Source organism: Cynocephalus volans, chromosome 3 (assembly GCF_027409185.1).
Source record: "Cynocephalus volans isolate mCynVol1 chromosome 3, mCynVol1.pri, whole genome shotgun sequence".
NCBI lineage: Eukaryota > Metazoa > Chordata > Mammalia > Dermoptera > Cynocephalidae > Cynocephalus > Cynocephalus volans.
Window position 1 is genome coordinate 120197542 of NC_084462.1, and position 25383 is coordinate 120222924.

At 33.3% G+C, this 25383-nt stretch overlaps 1 protein-coding gene across 15 annotated transcripts in view; it reads right to left on the reverse strand.

The window, feature by feature from the left end:
* RALGAPA1 (Ral GTPase activating protein catalytic subunit alpha 1) overlaps positions 1 to 25383 on the reverse strand; it is a 236104-nt gene that overhangs the window by 153393 nt on the left and 57328 nt on the right. For 9 of the 15 annotated variants that reach the window (XR_010022973.1, XR_010022969.1, XR_010022971.1 and 6 more), the window contains exons 7-15: positions 24073 to 24188; positions 19663 to 19801; positions 18531 to 18739; positions 16488 to 16727; positions 11070 to 11267; positions 6928 to 7065; positions 4529 to 4624; positions 2857 to 3005; positions 1032 to 1161 (exon numbers count right to left, since the gene is read on the reverse strand). Coding sequence is in view for 6 of the 15 variants with exons in the window: in XM_063091094.1 (XP_062947164.1) it covers positions 1032 to 1161; positions 2857 to 3005; positions 4529 to 4624; positions 6928 to 7065; positions 11070 to 11267; positions 16488 to 16727; positions 18531 to 18739; positions 19663 to 19801; positions 24073 to 24188 (1415 nt within the window). In the remaining 9 variants the exon portion in view is untranslated. The remainder of the gene's footprint in view (positions 1 to 1031; positions 1162 to 2856; positions 3006 to 4528; positions 4625 to 6927; positions 7066 to 11069; positions 11268 to 16487; positions 16728 to 18530; positions 18740 to 19662; positions 19802 to 24072; positions 24189 to 25383) is intronic. The other 6 variants (XR_010022974.1, XR_010022970.1, XR_010022972.1 and 3 more) reach the window with 1 other exon arrangement.

The window sequence follows — 25383 nt, forward strand, 5'->3', positions numbered from 1 at the left end:
TAACTCTACAAATTTTACTAAAAAATTCATATAAATTTACACATAAAATATAAAGATGCTAATAACCAGAGTTTAGAGCATACAACAGTAGTAACTAGTGACCTCCCATTCTATCTTTAAATGTTCAGAATGTACTAAAAAAGTTATTTTATATAACAAGCTAAAATTTTATCTTCCTGTAGCTCCCACCATTAGATTAGTTCTAACAGTGGGGAAACTTAGAAAAGAAAAAAAAAAGGCAAATGAAGTTAAGAGGAGTTTACATAATACATCTAGCTGGTTTGAAAGGATTACTCACCACCAGCATAGAACTTTAGGTAAATGGCTAATATCTGAGGGGAAAAATTCTTTACATGATTACAAGAATTAGATCTGAGATAACTTTATCTTTGACATTAAGAATCATTTTAGCCATGTATTTGTATTTAACATGTCATCTTACAAAAATATTATTTTGTTTCTACTTGTCAAAGAATCCATACTACATTTAAAGTCAGCACTTTATCCTCAAGTTGGAAAATAAAATATGTAAACCCTGTATAATCAAACTACCACTGATAACTTTAAATTAAGAAGCAAGGATAACAAAGTCTTACAAAACAGTATGATAAGAATGAATCTTTGTTATTTACTACTTTTTTTTTAATGGAACAAATTAAAGAAAGTTTTTTCCTAGTAACCCAAGATTTGGAAACTCATAAAGCAAACAATCAGGCCATTACTCCTGAAGCCCTCTGCCAGCTTTTTGCAACCATACATAAGTATGCCACACAAGAGATAAAATAAATATGATCTGCCTATTATAACACTTTTTTCACTGTCCAGGTATTTTCTCCAGTTACACTAGGTTGTGAGTTTGTATCTAACAGCCTAGTTAGATAAGCAACTTTTAATTTAGGTCTACAAAAATCCTTTAATATGAAATGACTTCTAACTTAAAGCTTTCTTCCCAGGTACCAAGTTCAGGGTTCAGAGAATTAAAAAAAGAATAATAATACATATCTATCCATCTATTTATTAATTTTTATTGCCTGGAAAAGTGGTCCTGCAAGTCGACCTGCCAAGGTCATATTTTTTTTCCCCTGGAACTGTAGAAAAGCTTGTGATGGCATCTTCAGTACAGACTCCGTGACTCTGAGCAACACAAGCAGCATCTGTTCCCTTAAAGTAAAAAGATTAATTAATGTTCCTTCTTGCATATGTTTGCTTTTGGTTAATGGTTAACTTTCAAATCAATATCTGTTATAAAAATGTGTTATCTTTTGAATAAATCAAACATCAAGTAGCTTTGAAAGATAATTTCAAGTTTTTAGAATCTTTAAATATTAAAATTAAAAATTCCATTTTATGTCAGTCATTTTAAAAACATTTTTCAGCCACAATACCCTCTCATCAAATAAAAATCTATGCAAAAGCTGATGAATTTGGGGGTGATAAAGTGGAGATTGCTCCTGTCTCTCCACCTACAAATCAAGCAGCAACCTTACACAGCTGTCTGAAGAACAGTCATCTAAACAATATAGTTCCACCTGATGCTTGTCCATCTAAACCATCTTTTACAATACATACCTAGAACATACATACAATTCTAGAACTACATACCTAGAATTGTACCAAGCTTGACTTCAAAAACTACATGATATCTTAAGATTAATAAATCCCAAAGAGCCTGATAACTAATCAAGGATCATTATTCTATTGCCTCTTTCAATACTTTTTTATTTTGGCCATTTTTAAATCTTTTCTTCCCTTTATGTACTACAAGTCAAGTCAATTCTAGTATTATTCTTACTTTGCCTCTTTCTCCTAGATGTTTATTATTAAAACCATAAAACTGCCTTATTCGTACCTACTTCGAAAATTGATTCAATCACATATAAAAAAGTTGAGAAGGGAATTTCAGGTGAGTGTATAGCCAGGCTAGCAGCCCAAGTCCCTTTCATACCCTCCTCTTCTTTATCTATTTTACAGGCACATTCCAGGCATAGCAATATATGGGACAGTCACTATGAAAAATGTGGCACAGGCAGCAACAGATCCCAGATCTAGATGCCATGGTTTTTATGAGAAGAGAGGGAAAAATCAAATGGAAAACTATTACTCAATTTTAAATATTCTGAATTTATTATCAAACAATTGAATAGGGTAAACAGATATTTATATAAATAATTTAGGGATCAGGATAATTTTGACAGGAACTACATATAGTGGTACAAATAATGAAAAGAAACAAGGAAAAAATATAAGCACATATATGTAGAAAGAGGAAGGTAGAATCTAAAGAACAGTTAAGGTGACAATAAAAAAAAAAAGACGGCAGGAATTAGACATTTTAAAGAAAAGTTCATAATGTGCTCAGGAAAGTGCAATTTGATGACCATGGAAAGCAGGATCCTACTCTACAAGGCTTAAGAGAAGAAAAGTAGGCAGGGAAAAATAGGCAGAGATCTGACTCTACATGGCTTTGAATGCCAGATTAGAGTATCAGGCATTCACACATTCAGCCAATCATTTACTTATTCATTCATTCACACATGCACAAATTCATTTATTCATACATACATGCATTTATTCCTCACGGTTAGGAGGGAGAGGCCATCATATGCTCACTTCAGAAGGACAGCCCAGGGGTCTTATGGAAGTTTGATCAAAGATGTTTGAGACAAAGTGAAAGGGAATATTGTCACCATGATTATTACTAAAATACTGTATTTATTCATTCATTCATTCACTCATTCAAGAATGAGCCTCTATCATATTGTAATAAGCCCTGGTCACAGACACAATTCCTCTGAAAATGACCAAATTCTGTACACAATAACAAAAAAACACACAAAAAGGATAAAATTCTTTTACCAAGTCTTTTTGTCCATTGATACTTGCACAACCATGTACCGATAAATGTTAAGAATGCGTTTACACATATCTGTGTGCTCATCCAGAAGATTTTTTATTTCATTTGCAGGTTCAAGAAGAAATATGTTTGATGAATTTATAATAAACACCTAAGAGAAAAAAAGTCATTAGCTATTCACAAAGGAATTTCAATGGCAAATTTCTTATTCCAAGAGAAATAAACTTAGATGCTGACCACCAGGAGATCTATAACAAACTTAAAAGCACTGTGGATTAATTCTATCTCTACTTCTACCATCAGCCTAATATCTGAAATTTAAACTTGTTACACCTATCTATTTTTATCTAGACAAAATTACTAGAACACCCAAAATGAATAGAATAAGTAAAAAATTACTAGTAAGCACCCAAAGAAAATAAACCAAGTGCCAAAACAACATTTCTAAACTCAGAGCTTTAATACAATAGCCCTATTACTGTCATAAAATGAAAAGAACAATGAATAAATACAAATAGTTTAGGAATAAAAATAACACCTAAATCAGGAAGAATTTTCTAAATGAGTTGTTTAAAACATTTTATCCTTTTTTCTTATTTATTTTTATGTATGTAAATCTGCTTTGGTGATAACAGACTGCATAATCACACTGCATGTTATAAATACTACCAATAAAGAGCAATCAATATGTGTCTTTAATTAAATTCTTTATAATCAACTCATTAATTGTATGTTGTTACAGAGGACAAAGTTATTATAATGGCCACAGCTGTGTACAGAGGCTGTGAAGGACACCTTGGAAGAACAGAACATTACATCTATTGTGAACTTAGGACATTTACATCTTCTATACCCACAATTCTGATTTAAATCTCCTGGAAGAATTACATAATAAAGTACAACTGTAAAATCATGTGAGAAAAAAGTATTAAGCAAACTTTTAAAATAATGAAAAAAGCTGATTCTGTAAATCTAGCAAATAAACATTAGAAATAAAGGAAGAACATAACTATAGATTCAGTAGAGGATTTAAAAATAACTCAATGAATAACTTTATTCCGAAATTGAAATTTTAATAAAATGGATTATTTTACTGAAAAAACAAATTAATTAATCCTGATTCAAGAAGAAATAGAAAAGATGCATATATGAATACCAGGAAGGAAATCTAATTGGTAATCAAGGTCTCCCTAACACATCTCTGAACAGGCACAGATAGCTCTATAGGCAAAGTTTTGCCCAAACTTCATGGTAGATGATCCTTATCTTATAAGCTTTTTCAGAGACAAAAAAGAATAAAACCACCAAATTTATTTTATAAAAATATAATTTTTTTATCAAAAATAAAAACTATATAAGAAAAGTAAACGAGAGACTAATATCACTTATGAACATACAGATGAAAATCTTGAAAACATACTAACAATTCAAATTGAGCAAAATATAATATTTCATGATCAAGTAACGTTTACTCCAGAAATGTAAGAATGCTTTAACATCAGAAAAAATCTATTAATACACCCTATCAATATATTAAAATGGAAAAATAGTATGGTCATCACAATGTATGCAAAAGCATTCAGAACTTTTTCACTATTAAAACAAACAAAAAAAAAAACTGTAGTAACCTAATAAAAAAAGGGGAAAATCCTTAATCTGTAAAAGAGCACTTACCAAAAAGTATAACAAATGTACGCACAGCAACAGAACGTGAGAAGTACAGCCAAACGCCAAGAACAAGAGAAGGGTGCTCACTATCACCTCATTGTCCTAGGGAACCCAGTAAGCACAAAAGGAAGGGAGGGATAGAGATATGAATATTGATATTAATGAATTGAAAAGAAAAAGACAAAACTGAACTATGTAGCAGTCTCGGGAGAAGAGCATTCCAGACAAAATAAAAGGCAAGTTCAAAGGACCTGAGGGAACAGCCTGCTTAACATGTTTGACTGACAGCAAGAAGCATAGAGTAAATTGAACCTACAGGAGAACAATAGTAGATGATGTTGAAAACAGAGCCATGGCATGTCGAGCAGAGCTTCACACACCAGTAGGGAAAGAACAGGTTCCCATTCCCCCCACCCCCACCAAGTCTTTTGCAGACCAATCCTATTATAAAATACAATAAAAAATTAATTAACAGGAAAAAGGAAATGAATAAAGAAAAAGACATAGAAAATACAAACAAACTTTTTATCAAAACCAAGAGATATTACATGACTTAGTTTCTAAACTCTTACTTTAAATTTTGCAGTTATCCTGTGGGCCAACGCTAGTCTATGGGCTACACTCTAAGATGCAATGTATACCATTATAATGACTTTTGCTTTGATGCTCAGTGATAATGAAAAGCCACTGGAAGGTTCTGAGCAGAGAAATTACGTGATCTAACCTACATTTCATTGTAAGAGAACAGACCATGTTGATAGGTGGGCAAGAACAGAAGCAAGGAGATTAATTAGGAATTTATTACAATAATACAGATGAAAGATTATGGAGGCTTAGACACAAGAGACAGTGTGAGTGCTGGGTAGTATATGCTCCGAAGGTAGACATTCTGTATACATTCTGAAGATAAAGCCGACAGATTTTGTTGTCAAATTAGATGTAAGATATAAAAGAAAGATAAGAAACAAGATGGCCTGAGAAACTGGAAAAGAGCTGCCATTAAATGAAACAAGGAAGACTGCAGGAAGAGCAGTCATGTTTGAGATATCTATTAGAAAGCCAAGTGAAGATGCCCACTTGGCATTTGAATATTTCAGTTCAGCATTCACAGAGCTTAGACGACAGGTCCAAGACTACAGATAAAATTTAGAATTGTAGTACACAGATAATAATATTTAAAGCCATGAGAATGGATGAGATCAATAGGAGAATAAATAGAAAAGAGGCAAGAACTGATTCCTGGGCACTTCAACAGGAAAAGGTCAGGGAGATAGAGAAAAATCAGTAAAAGCATCTTATGTGAGAAATGACCAGTGAGGTGGGAGAAAAACAGGAGGGTATGATATTCTGGAGGCTAAGAGAAGGGTTTCAATGGGAAGAAAATGATCCACTCTGTAAAATGCTCCTGACAAGTCAAGTAGGATTAGTAAGAAAAATGTACACCTGATTTAACAATGTAGAGGTCACATTTGGCCATGACAAGAACAGTTTGATTAGAAAAAATGAATGAATACAATGAACTCTAACAAATCATTCAGAAAAAGGCAAACACCAAATAGAATAAAAAAACATGAATAGGCAATTCACAGATGAGAAAACATGTTGAAATCCAGTACTGATGAAGGAAATTCAAATTAAAAGAGAAGAACAAATTTTTAGAAAATGAGAACATTTCACATAAATAGGAGTAGCAAAAAACTAAAATCTGACAGCACAAGTAATGGGCAGGATATGAGTCAATAACAACATCCAAATACTACTGAAAGGAATGTAAATTATTATAACACATTGGAAAACAATTTGGCAGTAATAGTAAAGTAAAGCTAATATTGTATAAATCCTACAACTTAGCAGTTATACTTTTGGTATATACCCTAGGGAAATTCTCCCAGATGTGCACAAAAATACATGTATAAGAATGTTCACTGTAGTACTCTCTGGAATAGTGAGAAACTGAAAACAACTTAAAAGATCATCAATAGAAAAAATGAATAAATAAAAAGTACAATACCATAAAGTAAAATGAACTATGGCTATATATTAACAACAAATCTCAAAAAATAATGGTTAATGCAAAAAATCAGCTGCAGATGACAATACGACACAATTTAAAATTTAAAACTATCTAGAACAATAATATACAATGTTTATCTATATATTATGAAGTGAAAGTTAAGGAAAAAACAAAAATTAAAATGGCATAATGATAACTGATAAATGTGGGTGGTGAATTTATTACATTTAAAAATTATGCTGTATACTGAAATACTAAAATTAAGTATTTGAAATACTATTAAAAACACTAAACTGAAAAATAAAAATACTAAACTTAAATTAAATATTTGAGATTAAGTATTTGAAATAATTAATGATCATTTTTTAAAAACAGCCATAAAGTGATCCACCTGTAAAACTGCCTGGGTACCAGCTCGTATATTTTGTTCTGTTGCTTCTTCAGAGGCATTATGAAGAACATCTTGGTAGGAGCCATTTTTTGCCCAACCAGAATTTCGAACATGATCAGCAACATTGGTCCCATTTTCCTGAAGCAAAATATAAAGTTTTCAATATTTCAATAATAAGAATGCTGCATTAAGTCAGTTGAAAAGGTAAATGAAATTATTAGGTCCCACAGCTAAACAAGTTTCTCTCACAAGGAATGATGTCTTACCTGATTATAAAAGTAATATATATTCACTGTAGAAAACGTTCTCATTGACAAAAATAGGAAGTTAAAAAATCATCCATAAGGACCAGCCAGAAATTATATCATTTGAGACAGAGTCATATTTCTATGGATCTAATGTATAAACCTCCCTTCCATACTCTCAAAGCATTCAACAATGGGATTATACTATTTATAGCATCAGAAAAGATGAATTCTGTTCTAAATTAAATGTCAGAATCCAAATAACTTAAATAAAATAGATAATAGCTTATATTTAAACTAATTAAGAGTAGTAAAATTCCTATTATTCTAAGAATTATACTGATACTTCAAAGCACTAAGACTGCAGCTTTCTGCTTGAATTTTAGCTGTCACAAGTCTGACAGACCAGGGAGTTCTCTCAGGTGAAAAGCATACAAGCAAAAATTTCACTCAGTGTGGTTTTCTTTCTAAAGTTTCCCTCCAGTTTCCTCCTGCTTTTGGTCACACCAATATCTTCTAATAGTTGTTTCTTTATATTTTGTAAAGTGTTTATAATTGCAACATGCAGGAGGTTTTGTCCAATATGGACTACTATGCCATTACTAGAAGCGATACAGGAACTTGGCTCTAAGTAGCCAATAACATGGTCTACTCTAGCCTTTCTCTAGAGCTCCATAACCCTATGATCAGGTGTCTTCTGAAGAGTTCTTCCTGAATGACCCACAAGCATCTCAAATTCAAGATATTTTAAAGTAAGTTTATTAACCACATCCTCCCCATTCCTAACAACACCTCCAGCCACCTCAGCCACCACCAAACCTGTGCTTTTTAAAATTCCTATCCATGTGTGAATGCCAACTACCTTGGCTACCAAAAAAAAAGAAACTTGGGACACCTCCCCATTCCTTATACCTCTTAGCCATATCTGTCCTCTCCCTTGTAGACCCATTGTAACTGCCACTGTCCTATATCTGATACTTATCAACTTATTTCTTTCTAAACTTTGCTAACACTTCCTAACTGGTTTCCTTACCTCCATATTGACCTCCAATCTATCCTCACTTGGCCTGGCATGATCCTTCTGAAATATGTAACTATTGATGTTATTCCCTTATTTATAAACCTTCAAAAGCTTTCCAGTATCTCGAACGTAATCAGTCCATTAACATGGCATACAAGTTACTGAACAGAATCTAGCCCTTGTTTATCTGACACTTCCTACCACTCTGTCCCATCTACTATTAGTTACAGCCAAATAAAAATATTTTCAAGGTTTCTCAAGTCTTTAGATGCTATTCACACTGTGTGACTCCTTTCCCATTTGTCTACCTGCTTTTCATATTATACTACCTCCTCTATGAAACAGACCCTCACTTCCTCAAGCAGAGTTAGGTATTTCCCCTTTTATGTTCTAGGACCATAGAACTAACACTGTTTTATAATACTTACTTCGTATGTTTGTCTGCTTGCTAAACCATAAGTTATGTAAAGGTAGAATTGGTATTTCTACTTTCTTATTTATACCTCCAACACTCATTCTCAATGTTTGTAACACGATGCCATAGAAGGCATTTTAAAATTTTTGAGGGTGTTTTGTTGTAACAAGATTTGAAAGATACCACTGGGATTTAATGGGCCATCCCAGGGAATGCTAAACATCCTACAAGGTGCATGACAATTCTGCACGCACGCATGCACACACACATAACTGTCTTTCAAATGTCTCACAAATACTATGTGAATTAAAAAACCCACTTAAAAACTATCTGAATCCATAACCTAATTCCATTTTCTAATTGCAATACAATATTTTTAACTGATTTCAATATATATTGAATTTATCAGAAATGTAAATCAATGAAACCTTAGTTCATTCCATTAACATCATTTGCTGGCATTTTGAAAAAATCACATTTCTAATGGCAACGCTGGTTGCAGTATATAAGTAACCGATAGAACACACCTATACAACACCCACATCACCAGTCCTCCCTCCCTTCATTCCTTCCTTCCACTGTTAATTTTTAAATTATGTATGTAAATAGTTTATATTATCTATCAGTCTTATTTAAGGATAGTAGATGACATAGGGTAGGGGAAAACAAATTATTTAGACTGAATAATATGACTTAAAAAGCTAGGGAAAACAGATTATTTACACTAATAGGTTTATTTTCTAGAGTGATACAAAAATTTAATATTATTCCATGGGTGCATAATAAATAGAACTATAAATATTATTTCATAATTTATATGGTTAATTTTATCTGCTTCAATTATATTTCTTAGTTACATTTCCCTCCCATCTTGGGGAGGGAGGAGCAGCTGGCCAGTACAGGGATCTGAATCCTTGACCTTGGTGTTGTCAGCACCATGCTCTACCAAATGAGCCAATGGCCAGCCAATTCTCCCTTTTCTTAAAAGTAAGGGAGGATGCCCTTCATAGGAGGGTAATTCAAAATGTTCATGGAAAAATAGAATTAAAAGATAATACTAGGTTGGCTGGTTGGCTCAGCTGGTTAGAGCATGGTGTTGGTAATACCAAGGTCTAGGCAAGCTGCCGCCACTGTCCTGGGCCCCGCCGGAGTCCTGAGGCCTGCAACCAGGGAAGCTGAACCCAGCCGCAACCAGGTAAAGATCATACCAAAAACACCATTTCCAAGCAGATAGCCCACCACAGCCACCACAATTGCCATGGCTGCTGTAAAAGTGGCTAGTCTATAGCAGCAGTCACAGCCACTGTGCAGATGGCATGTCCAACTGTCAACTGTACTGACACAAGGAGAGGCACCAGCAGAGACCAAAAAAAGAAGAGGTCCTCTCCACAAAGTGTACTCCAGAGTAATAGAAGAAGAATCTGATTTACGATAATGGGGCACTTGATCATACCTGTCTCGGTACTAGACAGATCATCTAGGCAACAAACCAACAGAAGAACAGTTAATCTATCAGATAGAGAGAACAAATCTATGATTATTACAGGGGGGAGGGGCATGGAGGAGGGGGAGGATATTGGATAAGGAGCATAAAGAATAAATATGATTTGTAACAATGAATATGCTAATAAAAAGTAAATTAAAAAAGATAATATGAATCTTTCCATGAATTTTCTGAAGCACCTTTGTATGTGTGAATACCAAGCCACCAAAGTGAATAAACATTACCCAATCACTACTATCCAGATTTAGCAAGATATATGTCCATATCAGACAACTCTTTGGTGCTAAGGCATATTAGACAAAACAAATACATCACTTTCAATAAAATTCTTCAGTATCTGCTTCTTGGAGAACCTGACCTGTGACAAGGGCTGAACAACCAAAGGACAAGAATCCATTTAGACTTAAGAATAAATAAAACCGGGGACCCAAATGCCACTTCTATTCTCTTTTCTCTCATCTTTTATTGATTATCACAGACCAGCTTGTTTTACCTGGTTAGGAAGTTTCATATTCTGCAATCAGATCAAGCAAAAGATTCAAGGAAGAATTCTGAATATTCTGGTTTGTGCTTGGTAGCCAATCCTAGAATAAGACAGGCACTACTTCCAGAAAAGGGGAAATTGTAGTTTGGTGATCACAAACTATGTACTATAACCTCCATTTTGATGTAGTACTACAATTTTAAATATTATACCTTTATAATAGCATATAATTTTGATCTGGATAGTGACCTAAAAAATCAGTATACAACCTCAATATTAATTTTAAAATTGTGACATCACAGAGTTTTGCAATAGGGTACTGAGATAACTATCATATCAGCTAAACAAAATATACTGGAAGATATCTTTAGCTTCCTACTTAGTAAGTATATTTGTGTTAACACATTAGTACACTTTTGTGAAACTCTAATCTATTAAACTTACACTAAAATACATAAATCTTACAATTTTACCTCTTCTCTTTTTTCTCCTTCTTCCACTGAAATGTCATGGTCTGTGACATTTTCAATGCAAGGTAGGTCTGAAGAAGTGAACATAATTTCTTCAGGCTCTTGCATAAATAAAGGTTTTTCCTCTTGCTGGATCCATTCTTGATACACTTTAACCACTTTTCTCATAGCTGCTGCTTCACAAATTGGTAATAAAAATGCCTAGTGAAAAAAAAGAGAATAGAGATGATACCTTTTCCTTTGCCACAAACTGCTAATACATACATTTCTATGTTATTATAAAATATGAGACAAAAATTTTTAAAAGTTAACCATAGAGCTGGCCAGTTAACTCAGTTTGTTAGAGCCCAGTGTTAGAATGCTAAGGTCAAGGGTTCAGATCCCCATTCTGGCCAGCCACCAAAAAAAAAAAAAAAGAAAGTTAACCAGTTTATTTAGCAAAAAGCCCTTTGTCTCCAAATAACCTATAAATCCTTCTGGTAGATAAATGCTGACTTGAAGTGGAAGGAACTAAGATTTTGTTTCAACTATACTATCTCAGAATAGTAATATTCCTTGTTTCATGAACTTTGTGCTCTTACAAAGTTCAATGTGAATATAACTTTACATAATAAATCACATTTTTGTAATGGACATCATAGTTGTTCTGAGAATTATTACTATTAAAATAATTTTGACAAAAATATTTTAATAAAAAAAATTAAATTTGATTCCAAAAAAGTAATAGAAATCACATGTAACAAGGCAACTTAGCTTTTCTAAGCATATAAAGAAAAAAAAGTCAAAGCTTTCATATTACATTTTACATATAATCAGGTTCTATAATTTAAAAATAAGGCAAACACAAAAATTTTAAAGGAATATCTTTAAATATTTTCCTCATCATAAAAATACTACACTTTCACAGCAAAAGAAAAATTTAAACATTTCAGATGCCCAAAAATAAAACAGTAAAAATACTCTTCATCTCACTTCCCAAAGTCCTTTCCCTGTGTATGTCGGCATTTGTGTTAACACTTCCATTTTACTTTTTAGTTACAAACAGAAATAGAATTAAATTGTTTCCACTTTTCCTTTTTACAACCACTATTAATTTCAACTTTAAAAATCACAAGACCTTTACCTAAAATTTGCCACTTTCTACTTTAGAGTCATCAGTAGGTTTATTTAATAATAATGTGGTCAAAGGAACACCAAATAACTTTAAATACCCTGTTGATATTTTACACATTAACTTTTCTTTTCTTTTTTTTTGTCTTTTTGTGACGGGCCGCACCGCGCTCAGCCAGTGAGCGCACTGGCCATCCTTATTATATAGGATCCGAACCCACGGCGGGAGCGCTGCTGTGCTCCCAGCACCGCACTCTCCCGAGTGCGCCACGGGGTCAGCCCTACACATTAACTTTTCATCATCATCTTGGGAACTGATTTTTTGCTTTCCACTCAATTTTGCTGTGAACCTAAAACTTTTTAAAAATAAAATTTAATATTCTTAAAAAATTAGTAATTCCTGGAGCTAAGATATTTATTATTGTCCAAATTGGCAGACTATATCCCAAGTGGCCTGATGAATTTACTACAGACCACAATGTACCTGCATTGTTGCAGGTTCCAAAATATGATTTTCCTAACACACAAAACATGGATCTGGAGAAAAAACTAATATTAGCCATGGCTAAAAACTGAGGCATAAAACCAGGGTGACAATTTATAAATTTACAATGAGAATTAACTGTCACAGAAAACAGAATATTCAAGTCCACATATCAGCCGTTTATCTCTCTATGAAGAAGCAACAAAAGACCCAGAATAGCAAAAGCAATCTTAAGAAGAACAAAGCTGGAGGCACCACACTTCCTGATTTCAAAATACTTTACAAAGTTACATTAATCAAAACAGTATGATACTGCCATAAAGACAGACCAATATAGATCAATGAAACAGAATACAGAGCTCAGAAATAAATCCACACATCTGCAAGTCAACTGACCTTCAACAAGTATGCCAAGAACACACAAGGGAAAAAGGATAGACTCTTCAACAAATGCTATTAGGGAAATTGGATATCCACATGCAGAAAAATGAAATTGGCCCCTTATCTCACACCATATACCAAAATCAACTCAAAATGGATTGAAGACTTAAACTAAGACCTGAAACCACAAAACTATTAGAGGAAATCATAAGGAAAAAGTTTCCTGACATTGGTCTGGGCAATAATTTTTTGGATATGACACCAAACACAGAAAACAAAAGCAAAAACAGATAAGTAGAATTATATCAAACTAAAAACCTTCTGCACAGGAAAGAAAACAATTAACAGAGTGAAAAAACTTATGGAATGGAAGAAAATACTGCCAAAGTACATATCTAATAAGGGCTTACTACCCAAAATATATAAGGATCTTAAGCAACTCAACACCAAACCAACAAATAGCCCAATTTTTTCTTTTTCTTTAAAAAGATGACTGGTAAGGGGGTCTTAACCCTTGACTTGGTGCTGTCAGCCCCACGCTCTCCAAAGTGAACTAATCAGCCATCCCTATACAGGGATCTGAACCCGTGGCCTTGACGTTATCAGCACCACACTCTCCCAAGTGAGCCACGGGCTGGTCCTCAAATAGCCCAATTTTTAAATGGGCAAAAGATCTGAATAGACATATCTCAAAAGAAGATAAACAAATGTACAACAGGTTTATGAAAAAATACTCAATCACTAATCTTCAGGGAAATCACATCACAACTAAAATGAGCTATCACCTTACACCTGTTAGGATGGCTACTATCAAGAAGACAAAGATCACAGGTGTTGGTGAGGATGTGGAGAAAAGGGAATCCTTGTTCACTGTTGGTGCAAATAGAAAACCACCCCCCTCATACCAAAATTCACAGATGCTCAAAGTTCCTTATATAAAATCCATAACTATTACATGTATAACCAATGTACATCCTCCCATATACCTATGCACATAACACATAACCTATATATATAACCCATGCACATCCTCCCTATACTTTGAATCATCTTTAGATTACTTATAACACCTAATACTATGTAAATGCTATAAAAATAGTTGTTATACTGTATTGTTTTTCATTTGTATTATTTATATTGTTGTGTTACTTATTTTTCAAATATTTTTGGTCTGCAGTTGGTTGAATCAGTGGATGCAGAACTTGCAGATGCAAAGGGCTGACTGTACTAATAGTAGACAAAATAGACTTTAATCAAAAAAAATTTCTACAGATGAAAAGAGATATAAATAAATGGTTCAAGTTGCCAGAAGATATAAAATTATAAACTTGTATGTACTTAATTACACAGCTTCAAAATACACAAAGAACAACTGTCAGAACTACAAAGAAAAAAATAGACAAATCACCATCACAGCAGAAAATTTTAAAACAGCCCTCTCCGTAACTGAAAGGTCAAGCCAACCAAAAATCTTAAGTAAGGATACAAAAAAGTTAACCAACACAATTAATAAGCTTGATCTAGTGGACATTAAACATTACTGAACTCAACAGCTTCAAACAATATTCTTTTCAAGCACACAGAACATTTACTGGGACATAAGTTTTAATAAATTTTAAATAACCAGTGTCTTAGAGACTGTATTCTCTGACCAAATCACATCAGAAACTCATAAGGAAAAAAAATTAGAAAAAATCTAATGTTTGAAAAATATACTTTTCTAAACAGGTCCAAGACGGTATCATCATGAAAATTAGAAAATATTTGGGACTGAATAATTACAAAAATGCTATACATCAAAATTTGTAGAATGTAGCTAAAATCTTTTTAAGAGGCAAATTAATATCCTCAAAAGTGCTTAAAAGAGAAAACAAGGCTAAAAATTAATTAGCTATGAAAAGAACCACCAAGTCAAGAAAAGTAGAAAGAAGAAAATAACAAGGAGGAAAAATTAATAAAAGAGAAAAGCAAACACAAAACAGAGAGAATCAACAAAGCTAAAAGTTCATTCTTTGAAAAGACTTAATGAAATTGACAAATCTCTGGTAAGAATCATAAAAAAAAAGGGGGGGAAATAAACACTAATGGGAATGAAAAAGAGGAACTTCAGAGATTAAAAAGATTGTGGGCTGGTCCGTGGCTCACTTGGGAGAGTGTGGTGCTGATAACACCAAGGCCATGGGTTCGGATCCTTAGGGGAAAAAAAAAGAGAGATTAAAAAGATTGTAAGGGGACAGGGCTGGGCAGTTAGCTCAGTTGGTTAGAGTGCAGCCTTCTAACACCAAGGTCACAGGTTTGGATCCACATACTGGCCAGCCGCCCCCCCCCCCCAAAAAAAGATTATAAGAGGATGTCCAAAAATCTGAAACTTTATGTCAGTAAATTTGAGAACAAATTTAATAAACAAATTCCTAGAAAATAAACTTATTTAAACTGACTCAAAAAGTAGAAAACCTGAACAGCTCTATGAGGTTTAAAATTTCCCACAAGCATTTCAACATCATTTGTCAAATGTCTTTCCCTTCCCATTTGTTATACATTCTGTTAACACAAACCTTCAATCTGGCTGCTATAACCACTGCCAAAGCGGGACAAAAAAGTTACAAGTTCTTTAACTTTGGTTGACAAGCCTAATGCCACCTCATACTTTGTTTTACTATATGAATAAACATGTGGGAGATGAAGATTATTTGCTTGGCCTAGAGAGTTCACTGGCATGTGCAGGCGAAAGAGCAGTGACACGGGAACCAGGATCTGGGCATTTTAGTCTCAGATCTACCACTTACTTGCTGTGATACTTGAATGATCCTTTTCAGCTACAAAGCTCAATGACGTTTACCTGCAAAAGTTAACTAACTTTGCTATTAAGAGCAATAGTTAGTTTTCGTAAGGTTTATTTACCACAAAATTTCTATGTATGTGAGAATGTGCACTTAGGAATTTCAGCTATATTTATATGAAATAGCTTTTTTTTCCTTTTTCTTCTTTCTTTCTTTTTGCTCTTTCCCCAAGCAACTTTAATTACAGTAATGCGTTAGAGGACAAAAGTGAGTCTCTCTGAAGATAAGGCAATGAAAACACCATGTCTTGCATTCATAAACCACTTTTTACTGATCAGAGAGTGGAAGATAAAATGTTTTACTATAATTTATGAATCAAACGATAGGAAGAAAAGTTAAATCCATAAAGTGAGTCATTTAAAAAATTATTCTGGAAACAGAAGTATGAGGGAGAAAAAGAAAATAGTTATTAAACTAAAATAATCATAATCTAAAAAATATAAAGAATAGAAAATATTAAAGGATTACATGTAAATTTTAAAAACTAAATATGACATTTCAAAAACATCTCCAAGAAGAATAAATTTTAAATAGTTAAATTCAGTATATCCAAAGTTAAAGACAAAAGTCTTCATTACAAATTAAAAATACTGAAAGGTATTTTACCTGACGAAATATCTCGGTGACAAAGTTTACATTACTTCTTTTGGAAGAAAAAACTCTGCGAACTATTTCAATGTCTGTGAGATGTTCTTCATCAATACTACAGAGACTAGATGAGCTGGGTTCTCGCTCCGTGAGAGTGCTTGTATTAGAATGAGACTGTTCTGGTTCTGTAGTTCTGTCTGCTTTATCAGCATTATCATTTCTATTTTCTTCTCTGGATACCAAACTAGCGGCTGCTCTCTAAAATAAAAATGAAAGAGGAGGAATATCATAATTATTTAACTGGATATTTTGTCTTTTAACAGCAAATACTGGCAGAATCCAAAGCATTCCACAAGTAACTTATAGCACTGTTTAAAATCCAGGCATAGAGTTTCATTTAGAATCCATTCTAAATAAGTGGCAATGCAAATAATTCAACATATAAATGATACAAATATACTCCAAAATGTGTAGTAACTAATCATCTACTCACCTATAATTAGATTTGTTTCTCAGTAAGTTTACAGTTCAAAGAAGTTACGAATTAAAGCTGGGTGAAAGAATAATGCTAACAGAAGCATCTAAGATCTTTTTGAGAATAAATATATAACGTAACATTGGACTATTTACCTAATTAAAGCCTTAATGTTTAAAATTATCTCCATTTAACCTTACAGAAAAATTCACACAAGTAATCACTTTTGTTTTTTTAATGTCTCCTCTTTTTTTCGGGAGTGGGAAAGGCATGTGGCTGGCTGGTACAGGGATCCAATCCCTTGACCTTTGTGTTATCAGCACTTCGCTGAGTGAGCTAACTGGCCAGCCCGCAAGTAATAACTTAAACAAACAAAAGTCAAACAAAACAAAGGAAAGGAACAAAATTTATGAGAGAAGCAGAAATGAGACTAAAAATATTAGAAAACTTTAGAGAAAACTCTAAATTCTAATAACAGAATTTCCACCAAGACTGAAGATCAAGCCTAACCTGAGAAAAAGTAAAAGTATTAAGGTGGTGATATGTAAAGTACTACCATAATATGGTAGAAGTAGCACTATTCTGTGGCATGGTAAATTACTTTCTATTAAGTTATTCAATTTTTGGTCTCAAGTTTTGTTATCTGTAAGAGAGGTTAAGTAAATGATCTCAAATCTGCCGTCTCAATAAAAAAAAAATCTATGATCCATAAAAAATCCTAGATCCATTAGGTTCTAAGATCAGAAAAATAGTCATGCTTGAGAGTGTTGGCATTTAATAATTCTTTGTAGAGAATTTGGAACAAAGTTTTGGTAAAAATGCACCATATAGTCTGCTGCAGGCAAAAGTCTAAGGGAAATAAAAGTCAAATTTTCTGAACTCTAATGAACTACACACACTTTATACCCCCATTCTATTTTTAAAAGACTTAAGTTATACAAAAACACACTTTAAGATTTTAAAAGCTAAATGGGGAAATCTGAGAAAAGGAAAATAAAAATAGTAAAAATACTGTAATATAGACACATTCAGAAAAACACACAACGAGGGAAAAGAGAAAATGAAGAAGTTAACTGTCTAATCCACAGAAACAGAATTTTAAATAGTAGTTCCTCCATTGTACAGCTGTATAAATTTATTATCACATTTCTAAACTCGGTGCCTTTGTTGGAAAAAGGGAAAGCGGGACAGAAACAGGACTTTAAATCTGCATTCTATGAGTGCCTAGAAATTAAAAAGGGCTATCAAGGTCCTACCGTTCGATTGCAGTTCTTTCCAAGTGTAAAAATTTATTTGTACAATTCAGAATATTTTTAGTACTATACAATTAAAATAAAATACAGAAATAAATTAGAAACCGGAACTGATACACGACTAAAATTACCTATACCCTCCAAGTTCTATTTTTTAAAAAAATTATTAATTCTATAATAATTAAAATTTGTATTTATAAAATACATTTATACAAATAGAATATCACTATTATTTGTTTTAAATGTGCTCAACAACTAAGGCAATTGGAATCAGTGGAATAAATCTCAAAAGCTATTTCTAACTTTCACAGCCTTGCCTCATTTGTATATTACCTGAATATTCTTTGGCAAGACTTCACCTTCCATCCCAGGAATATGAGGTCCTGTATGGGGTTTTGGCTCCAGCCAGAAAGAAACCAGCCAACGAATGACAATAACACGAGCCTTAATGAAAGGCTCCTTTGTACAATAGATTGCTTCATTGGTTTCAGCATCCTTTTTTATCATGACATAATGTGGCTTTGGTCTCATCTGTGGGATATCTATGCAAAATAAAAACAAAACAAAACAAAAACAAAAATAAGAAAGTAATTATGCTTACAAAACATGATGTTATTCTGGTTTTAGAAGTTGATTTAGCACAAAAACAGTATTATAAAATTTGCTAAATGTTAGCATGGAACCTAGAAGAGTAAAAGCATGTATACCAGGCTGATATACAAAAACATGCCTTTTTGCAAAATATCATCCAAGTTTCACTGAATCCTGCCTAAGTACAAAAAAGCTTCCAGAAACATTTAAAATTAATGAGAGCTCACTTCAATTAACCTAAGACACAGATCCCCCTACCAGCCAGCCACCAAAAACAAACAAAAAAACCTAAAACTAAAACACATATTTTGAAGTCATACAAAGTATGAGGTTTTGCCTGAGCCTATTAGTTGCTGAAACCTGGTATCAGAAACATGTTTCTGCAAAGCCTTCTATATATGGCAGAGATTTGCTTTGAATCCAAGATTTGTTCACAATGCTCTATCTTCAAGGCTCCAAAAGATATCTTGGTACAGCCACTAAATACTGGACAAGATATAATCAAAACATATGACAATGTAATTATTCATATAGGATATGAATAAGGCTAATACTTGATTTAATCCTTGGGAAGTCTTAAAAAAATATATAATATAGTGCAAGCACCATATCAGACATTAGAATTCAGTTTAATTTATAATCACAAATATTTCTGGTGGGCTAACTTCTCCAGAGAATTTAAAAAATCTTTCTTAATGAAAATTCCTATTAATATAAATTCACTTTCAGTATAAATTTAGGTATAGTAATTACCTGTACCAACCAATACAAATATTAAATGTGATCAGTTTTCCACAGTAATAAATGCCAACTTTACATTGAGAAATTTTTATTCTTATGTGTAATCTTTTAGAAAATTCCAAATGCTACCTACCAAGTACAGGATGATATAAACTGTACTCCTTGCAGATGTTTGGAAAAATATAAGGCAAGTAATATTTCTTAAAATGTGAAAACAAAAATGAAAATCCCCTTTCTTGATTTTCTTTGTTCTTCCATTCTAAACTTTTTACCTAAAAATAAACAAAATAATTAGAATCATTACAGGAGACAGAATCTCTTAAATATAATTATGAGCTGTTGTAAACAAGCTTGTAAAAGGTTACAATACATTGAACTGCTATATACAGCAAAAGGACAAATTTTTAAAATTGGTCTAATGTCACATAAATACATTACATATTTTAAAAACCTTAGAAGTTAAAATGTGCTCTAAAAAACCGTGAAAACTGACTCAAAATTTGGCTCTACTAATGACAAAGATACTACTGTTCTTTCCACCTTTGCCCCTTCCTGAATAATTCAGCCTAAAAGTCATATGAAATAGGCATACATGGACAGGGCTGTGTGTGTACACATAAGCCGTAGAAGTAGTTGAGTGCAAATAATCAGAGGCTGAGTACAAAAAGCAGGTCATCCATGAAGGCGTGTAGCAGAGGAAGCAGCCCAGTGGGAACTCAGAGCCTGGGCTAGGTGAGGAGAGTGTCCATGAAGTGGGAAAGAAGACGGGGACAGAGGAGACAGAGCAGTATAACACAGGGTATGGAAACGCCTATATGGTGAGGAAGATATCCAAGTAGGGTGTTGGCAAAGGCCCAGAGTGGGGTATTGAAGCCCGATAGAATTTAGGGGAATGTCTGCAAGAAGGGCAATGGTGATAATAGGAGGTTGACTATGTACAAGGGAAACTGATTAAATAAGTAAATATACTGAGAATAATGTGAGCCAGGTATCTCACTGAAGGAAAATAGTTATATATATTTAAAGGAAGAAACCAGAATAAACTCTGTTGTACTGAACTTAAATTTGGGGTACTGTTATAAATTTGTGGTGTGTGATAGATGGTTGGGTGGATGGACAGACGGATGGATGGATAGATGGACTGCCGGACAGACAGACAGATATAATGATAGACCGATGGATGGATTAGAGTGCCTGTGTATGTACACATTCCGTAGCTCTGGCCACTGAGAGGGCCCAGAAGTAGCAACACCCCAACAGCAATAAGCATCCTGAGTGTTTGGATTTTGCATTCTAAATACTATTCTCCACTAAAATGAATGATGGCTCCCTGGAGAAATAGCAGAATTCAGAGCTATTCAGATTCAAGGAAGGTACAAGATGAGACTGGAACACCTCGCTGTGCCAGGAAGTAAGGAAGTGCTCAAAAAATGATAGAAACAAATCAAAAGGCATAAGAGTTAGCTTGAAGGAGCTCCCACTAGTCAAATCTAGGACAATCTGTGCATCAAAATAAGTAACTGTAATAAATATTTAACACACGGACTCATAGGAATTCATAAACCCATGTTGAGATAATTAATTAATTAATTGATTAAATGGGGAGGGGTGAAAACTTTTTCCTATAGTATTTTGCCAACGGTTGAATCTAGAAGTAATGACGGAATTAAAATATCACCAGTTGGCCCCCCCCAAAAAAACAAACAAAAAAACCCTCAAATATCCATCAACTGATAAAGAGATAAACAAAATGTGGTATATCCACACAACGGAATATTTCTCAGCAATAAAAAGGAATGAAGTATTGATACATGCCACAACATAGACGAACATTGAAAACATTTGCTAAGTAAAACAAGCCAGTCAGAAAATACTACATATTGTATGATTCCATTTGTATGAAATGTCCAGAACAGGCAAATAGAGAGAGAGAAAATAAACTACTGTTTGCCTAGGGCCGGTGATGGAGAGTTGAGGGGTAAATGGACTGACTCCTAATAGTTATGGAGCTTCCTATTAGAAGGACTGAAATGTTCTAAAATTATACTGTGATGGTCGTTGCATAACCCTGTGAGTATACTTAAACACTGAACTGCACGTTTTAAGAGTGAACTATATGGTATTATGTATTATATTTCAATAAAGCCATTTAAAAAAAATTACCAGTTTAGAAATAACCATAATAGAAATAATTTAGCCAAAAATCTTCAATGGATGCTAAAATATATGGGTGAAATTTTAATGAGGAAGGGGATATTTACATAGTTACAAAGTACTTCCCCACAAACTAATTATTGATTATAAAGAGAAAAAGAGTAATATTACACTGGAAAAGCCTGGCAGACATCACCTTTATAAAGGGATCAAGGTTAACATTACTCATAAATCAGAATTATCTCAAATGGAGCACAGACCTTAATGTAAAACATAAAGCTATAAAACTTCACAAAGAAAACATAAGAGAATACCTTTGTGATGTTGGATTAGGTAAATATTTCTTAGAAAAAAACACCAGAAGTCAGATCCATAAAAGAAAAAACTTGATATACTGAACTTCATCAAAATAAAAAAATTTGTTCTTCAAAAGAACAAAAGTAGTCTTCAAAAGACTGCTATGAAAACGAAAGGCAAGCCACTGGGAGAAAATATTTGCAAAACATACTCACACACCTAAGGACTTCTATCTAGAATATATAAAAAACTTACAACTTAATAAGACAAATAACCCAATTAAAAAATGGGCTAAAGAAGTGAACAGACCCTTCACCCAAGAGGATATACGGATAAAAAATAAGCACATGAGAAAATACTCAACACATTATTAGCCATTAGGGAAATGAACATTAAAACCACAATGAGATAACCATTACACACTCACTAGAATTGCTAAAATTACAGACTAACTATACCAACTGTTGGTGAGAATGTGAAGCATTCATACATTGCTGGTGAAATGTAAAAAGGTACAACCATTTGACAGCTTGACAGTTTCTTAAAAAGTCAATATATGAGGGTTCTTCAAAAAGTTCATGGAAAGATTAGTGTAATCTTTTAATTCCATTTTTCCATGAACTTTTGAAGTACCCTCGTATACCTCCTATATGACTCAGTCATTCCACTCAGAGGGATTTACCCTAGGGAAAAAAAAGCTTGTGTTCACATGAAACCTTGTTTACCAATTTTCACAGCAGTTTTACTTCTAATAGCCAAAAAACAAGACAATCCAAATGATCATCAACAGGTGACTGGATAAATAAATTGTGCTGTATCCATACACTGTAATGCTACTTACCAATGAAAAGGAGCAAACTATTGATACATTCAACAATATGGATGATTCTCAAAATAATTATGCTGAGAGAATGAAGCCAAACCAAAAAAGAGTATATACCACATGATTCTATTTATATGAAAATATGAAAAATGCAAACTAATTTACAGTGACAAAAATCAGATAAATGGTTGCCTGGGTGTTGGGAGAGTGCAAAGGTAAGGATTACAAAAGGATCCAAGAAAACTTTTAGGATATGTTCATCACCTTGATTATGTTGATGATTTCACGAGTGTATAACATGTAACAGAATTCATCAAATTGTAAACTTCAAATGTTACAGTTTATTGTATACCAATCATATCCCAATAATCCAGTGAGGAAATTTTAAAAATCTATATACAGTACAAAAGATTTTCAAAAAAAAAAAAAAAAAACCCAGAAATAATAATGAGTAATATCTACCCACTATAAAACATTTACAGTGTGCTGTGCACTTTTTCTAAGCATTTTGCACTATGTAAGCCTCAAACACCAAAGGGATAAGTAATTTTTTTATCCCTATTTTACAAATGGGAAAACAGCAGCACAGTGGCTAAGGAATTTGCCAAAGGTAACACTACTAGTAAGATGTGGAACTGGGATTCAAACCCTAGCAATTTGGTTCAGGGTATGAATTAACTTTACAATATTTGTTTCTGAGATATAAAGAATTTTTGTGTTTACAATAGTTACAAGGAATATGTATGTGCTAAAAGTATTTTCATCAGTCAATCAGGACGTACACATTTCCATATTCACAGAGATGGAGAGATTACCTTACAAAATATATGCACCTAGAAATTCAAAGGTACAAATAAGTTTAATTGAAAATTTCATTACTCACCAATACCTATCCTGCAGCCCTCCTCCCTAGTTGTTACATCTTGGCAGATTAATCCCTAAATCAGTTATTAACTTTTCATTTAAAGTACCACAGGTGCTGATTACAAATGAAAGGATTAGAAAATAAGCCCAACTGGCTCACATAAGAAGGTATATGCATAAAGAGCCTACTTTACAAAAATTCCTCTCCCCAACTCCCTCTGTAAGAGTTTCATAATCCCTCCAATGATTTTTTATTTCAGGAAGGGGATACTAACGTATTTTCAAAAGTAAAAATTTGTCACTCTTCCTTCAAGAACATAAGCAAGTATCTACTGTGACAGAATAATGGTAAGAGAAGGAAAAAGGGATAGTAACAGCAATAATATCAAAGAAGATAACACATACCTGAATTACTATATATTTTAAAAGTGCTTCAAGAAAATAGCTCGTGAGATCTTCTTGTCCTTTATCTCCTGATTGTGGGGGAACAAGAGGAGTGATTTCCTCTATAGTAACTTGAGCTACCCAAAGATAAAAGAACAGTATAATTATAGACAAATTTAATAATACAATGCATGTGACCAAATAAAATTTAACTGCAGAACATGTATGCAATGACAACTACTTAAATACTTTCTAAAGACTGAAACATGAAATAAATCTGAGGTCATCCCTGATAGTTCATCACATCCATAAACTTTAATAATCAGCTGTTTCATGAACCCGATTGAAAAAATGTGCATAGGGATAAACAGACAGATATGCAGTGATTAAGAATGTATAAATCTCACTCAAGAAAGAAATTCTCCTGATAATTTTAAATTCACATTGAGAGTGTACACTTTAAAAATTCTACAATAGAAACATTAGCAATAATGTGCTATTCATCAGAGTAACAATCTGATTACACTTATAAGAAATTTTTACTTTTCAGATAGTCAAAAAAATACAATATAACAAATGCAAATGCAAGAAAATCAATCCACCACTAGTCAAAAGCTCTTAAGTATTTCCTAAGCAGCACAGTCAGTACCTGGTTTAACACATGCAGGTCCCTAAATGTGGAGGGTACTAACATTAATAAAAGCAAATGTATTTCACAGGGCCTAACACATAGAAATGTTAAGCTTGGGAAAAACAGAAAACTTTCCCAGGACTAAAGTCTCTGTTGTAGATAAAAAATTTGTAACACAGCAGAAAGTTCTTGCTCTAAGGGCAGATGCCCTCAGTGCAGCTAAACCTAATGATGGGAAAAATATGTGAGTTAAAATCTTCAAGGCTACTCTGCCAATTAGTGGTTGGTTCCACATTTCACTTTCAACTGTTTCTCTAAGTTTCCTAGGGAACTAAGTGTTGCCATAACGATTATCTCATTGGTTCTTTTGTATGTCACATAGCCTGGTTTTATGACTCCTTTGATGGTAAATTGCTTAAACTATTTTTAAGCTGCACCTACTTTAATGAAAATTGTCATGTAGCCAGTTTATGTTTTCACTATGACTGATTAACCACCTGTGTTCTTTCCTGTAACTTTTTGCCTGGACAATAAAAACCGAGAGAAAACCTAGTTCATGGTTATTTCCTAGGAATTCTTCTCTCTTGAGGAAATCGTTCCTGGGATTTAACCCCTTTGGGCCTCTCATTGCTCAGGAGAAATGGGCTTTGAGTAATCCTTCACGTCTCCATAGCCCTGGGGGAGAGGTGACACCTAAACCT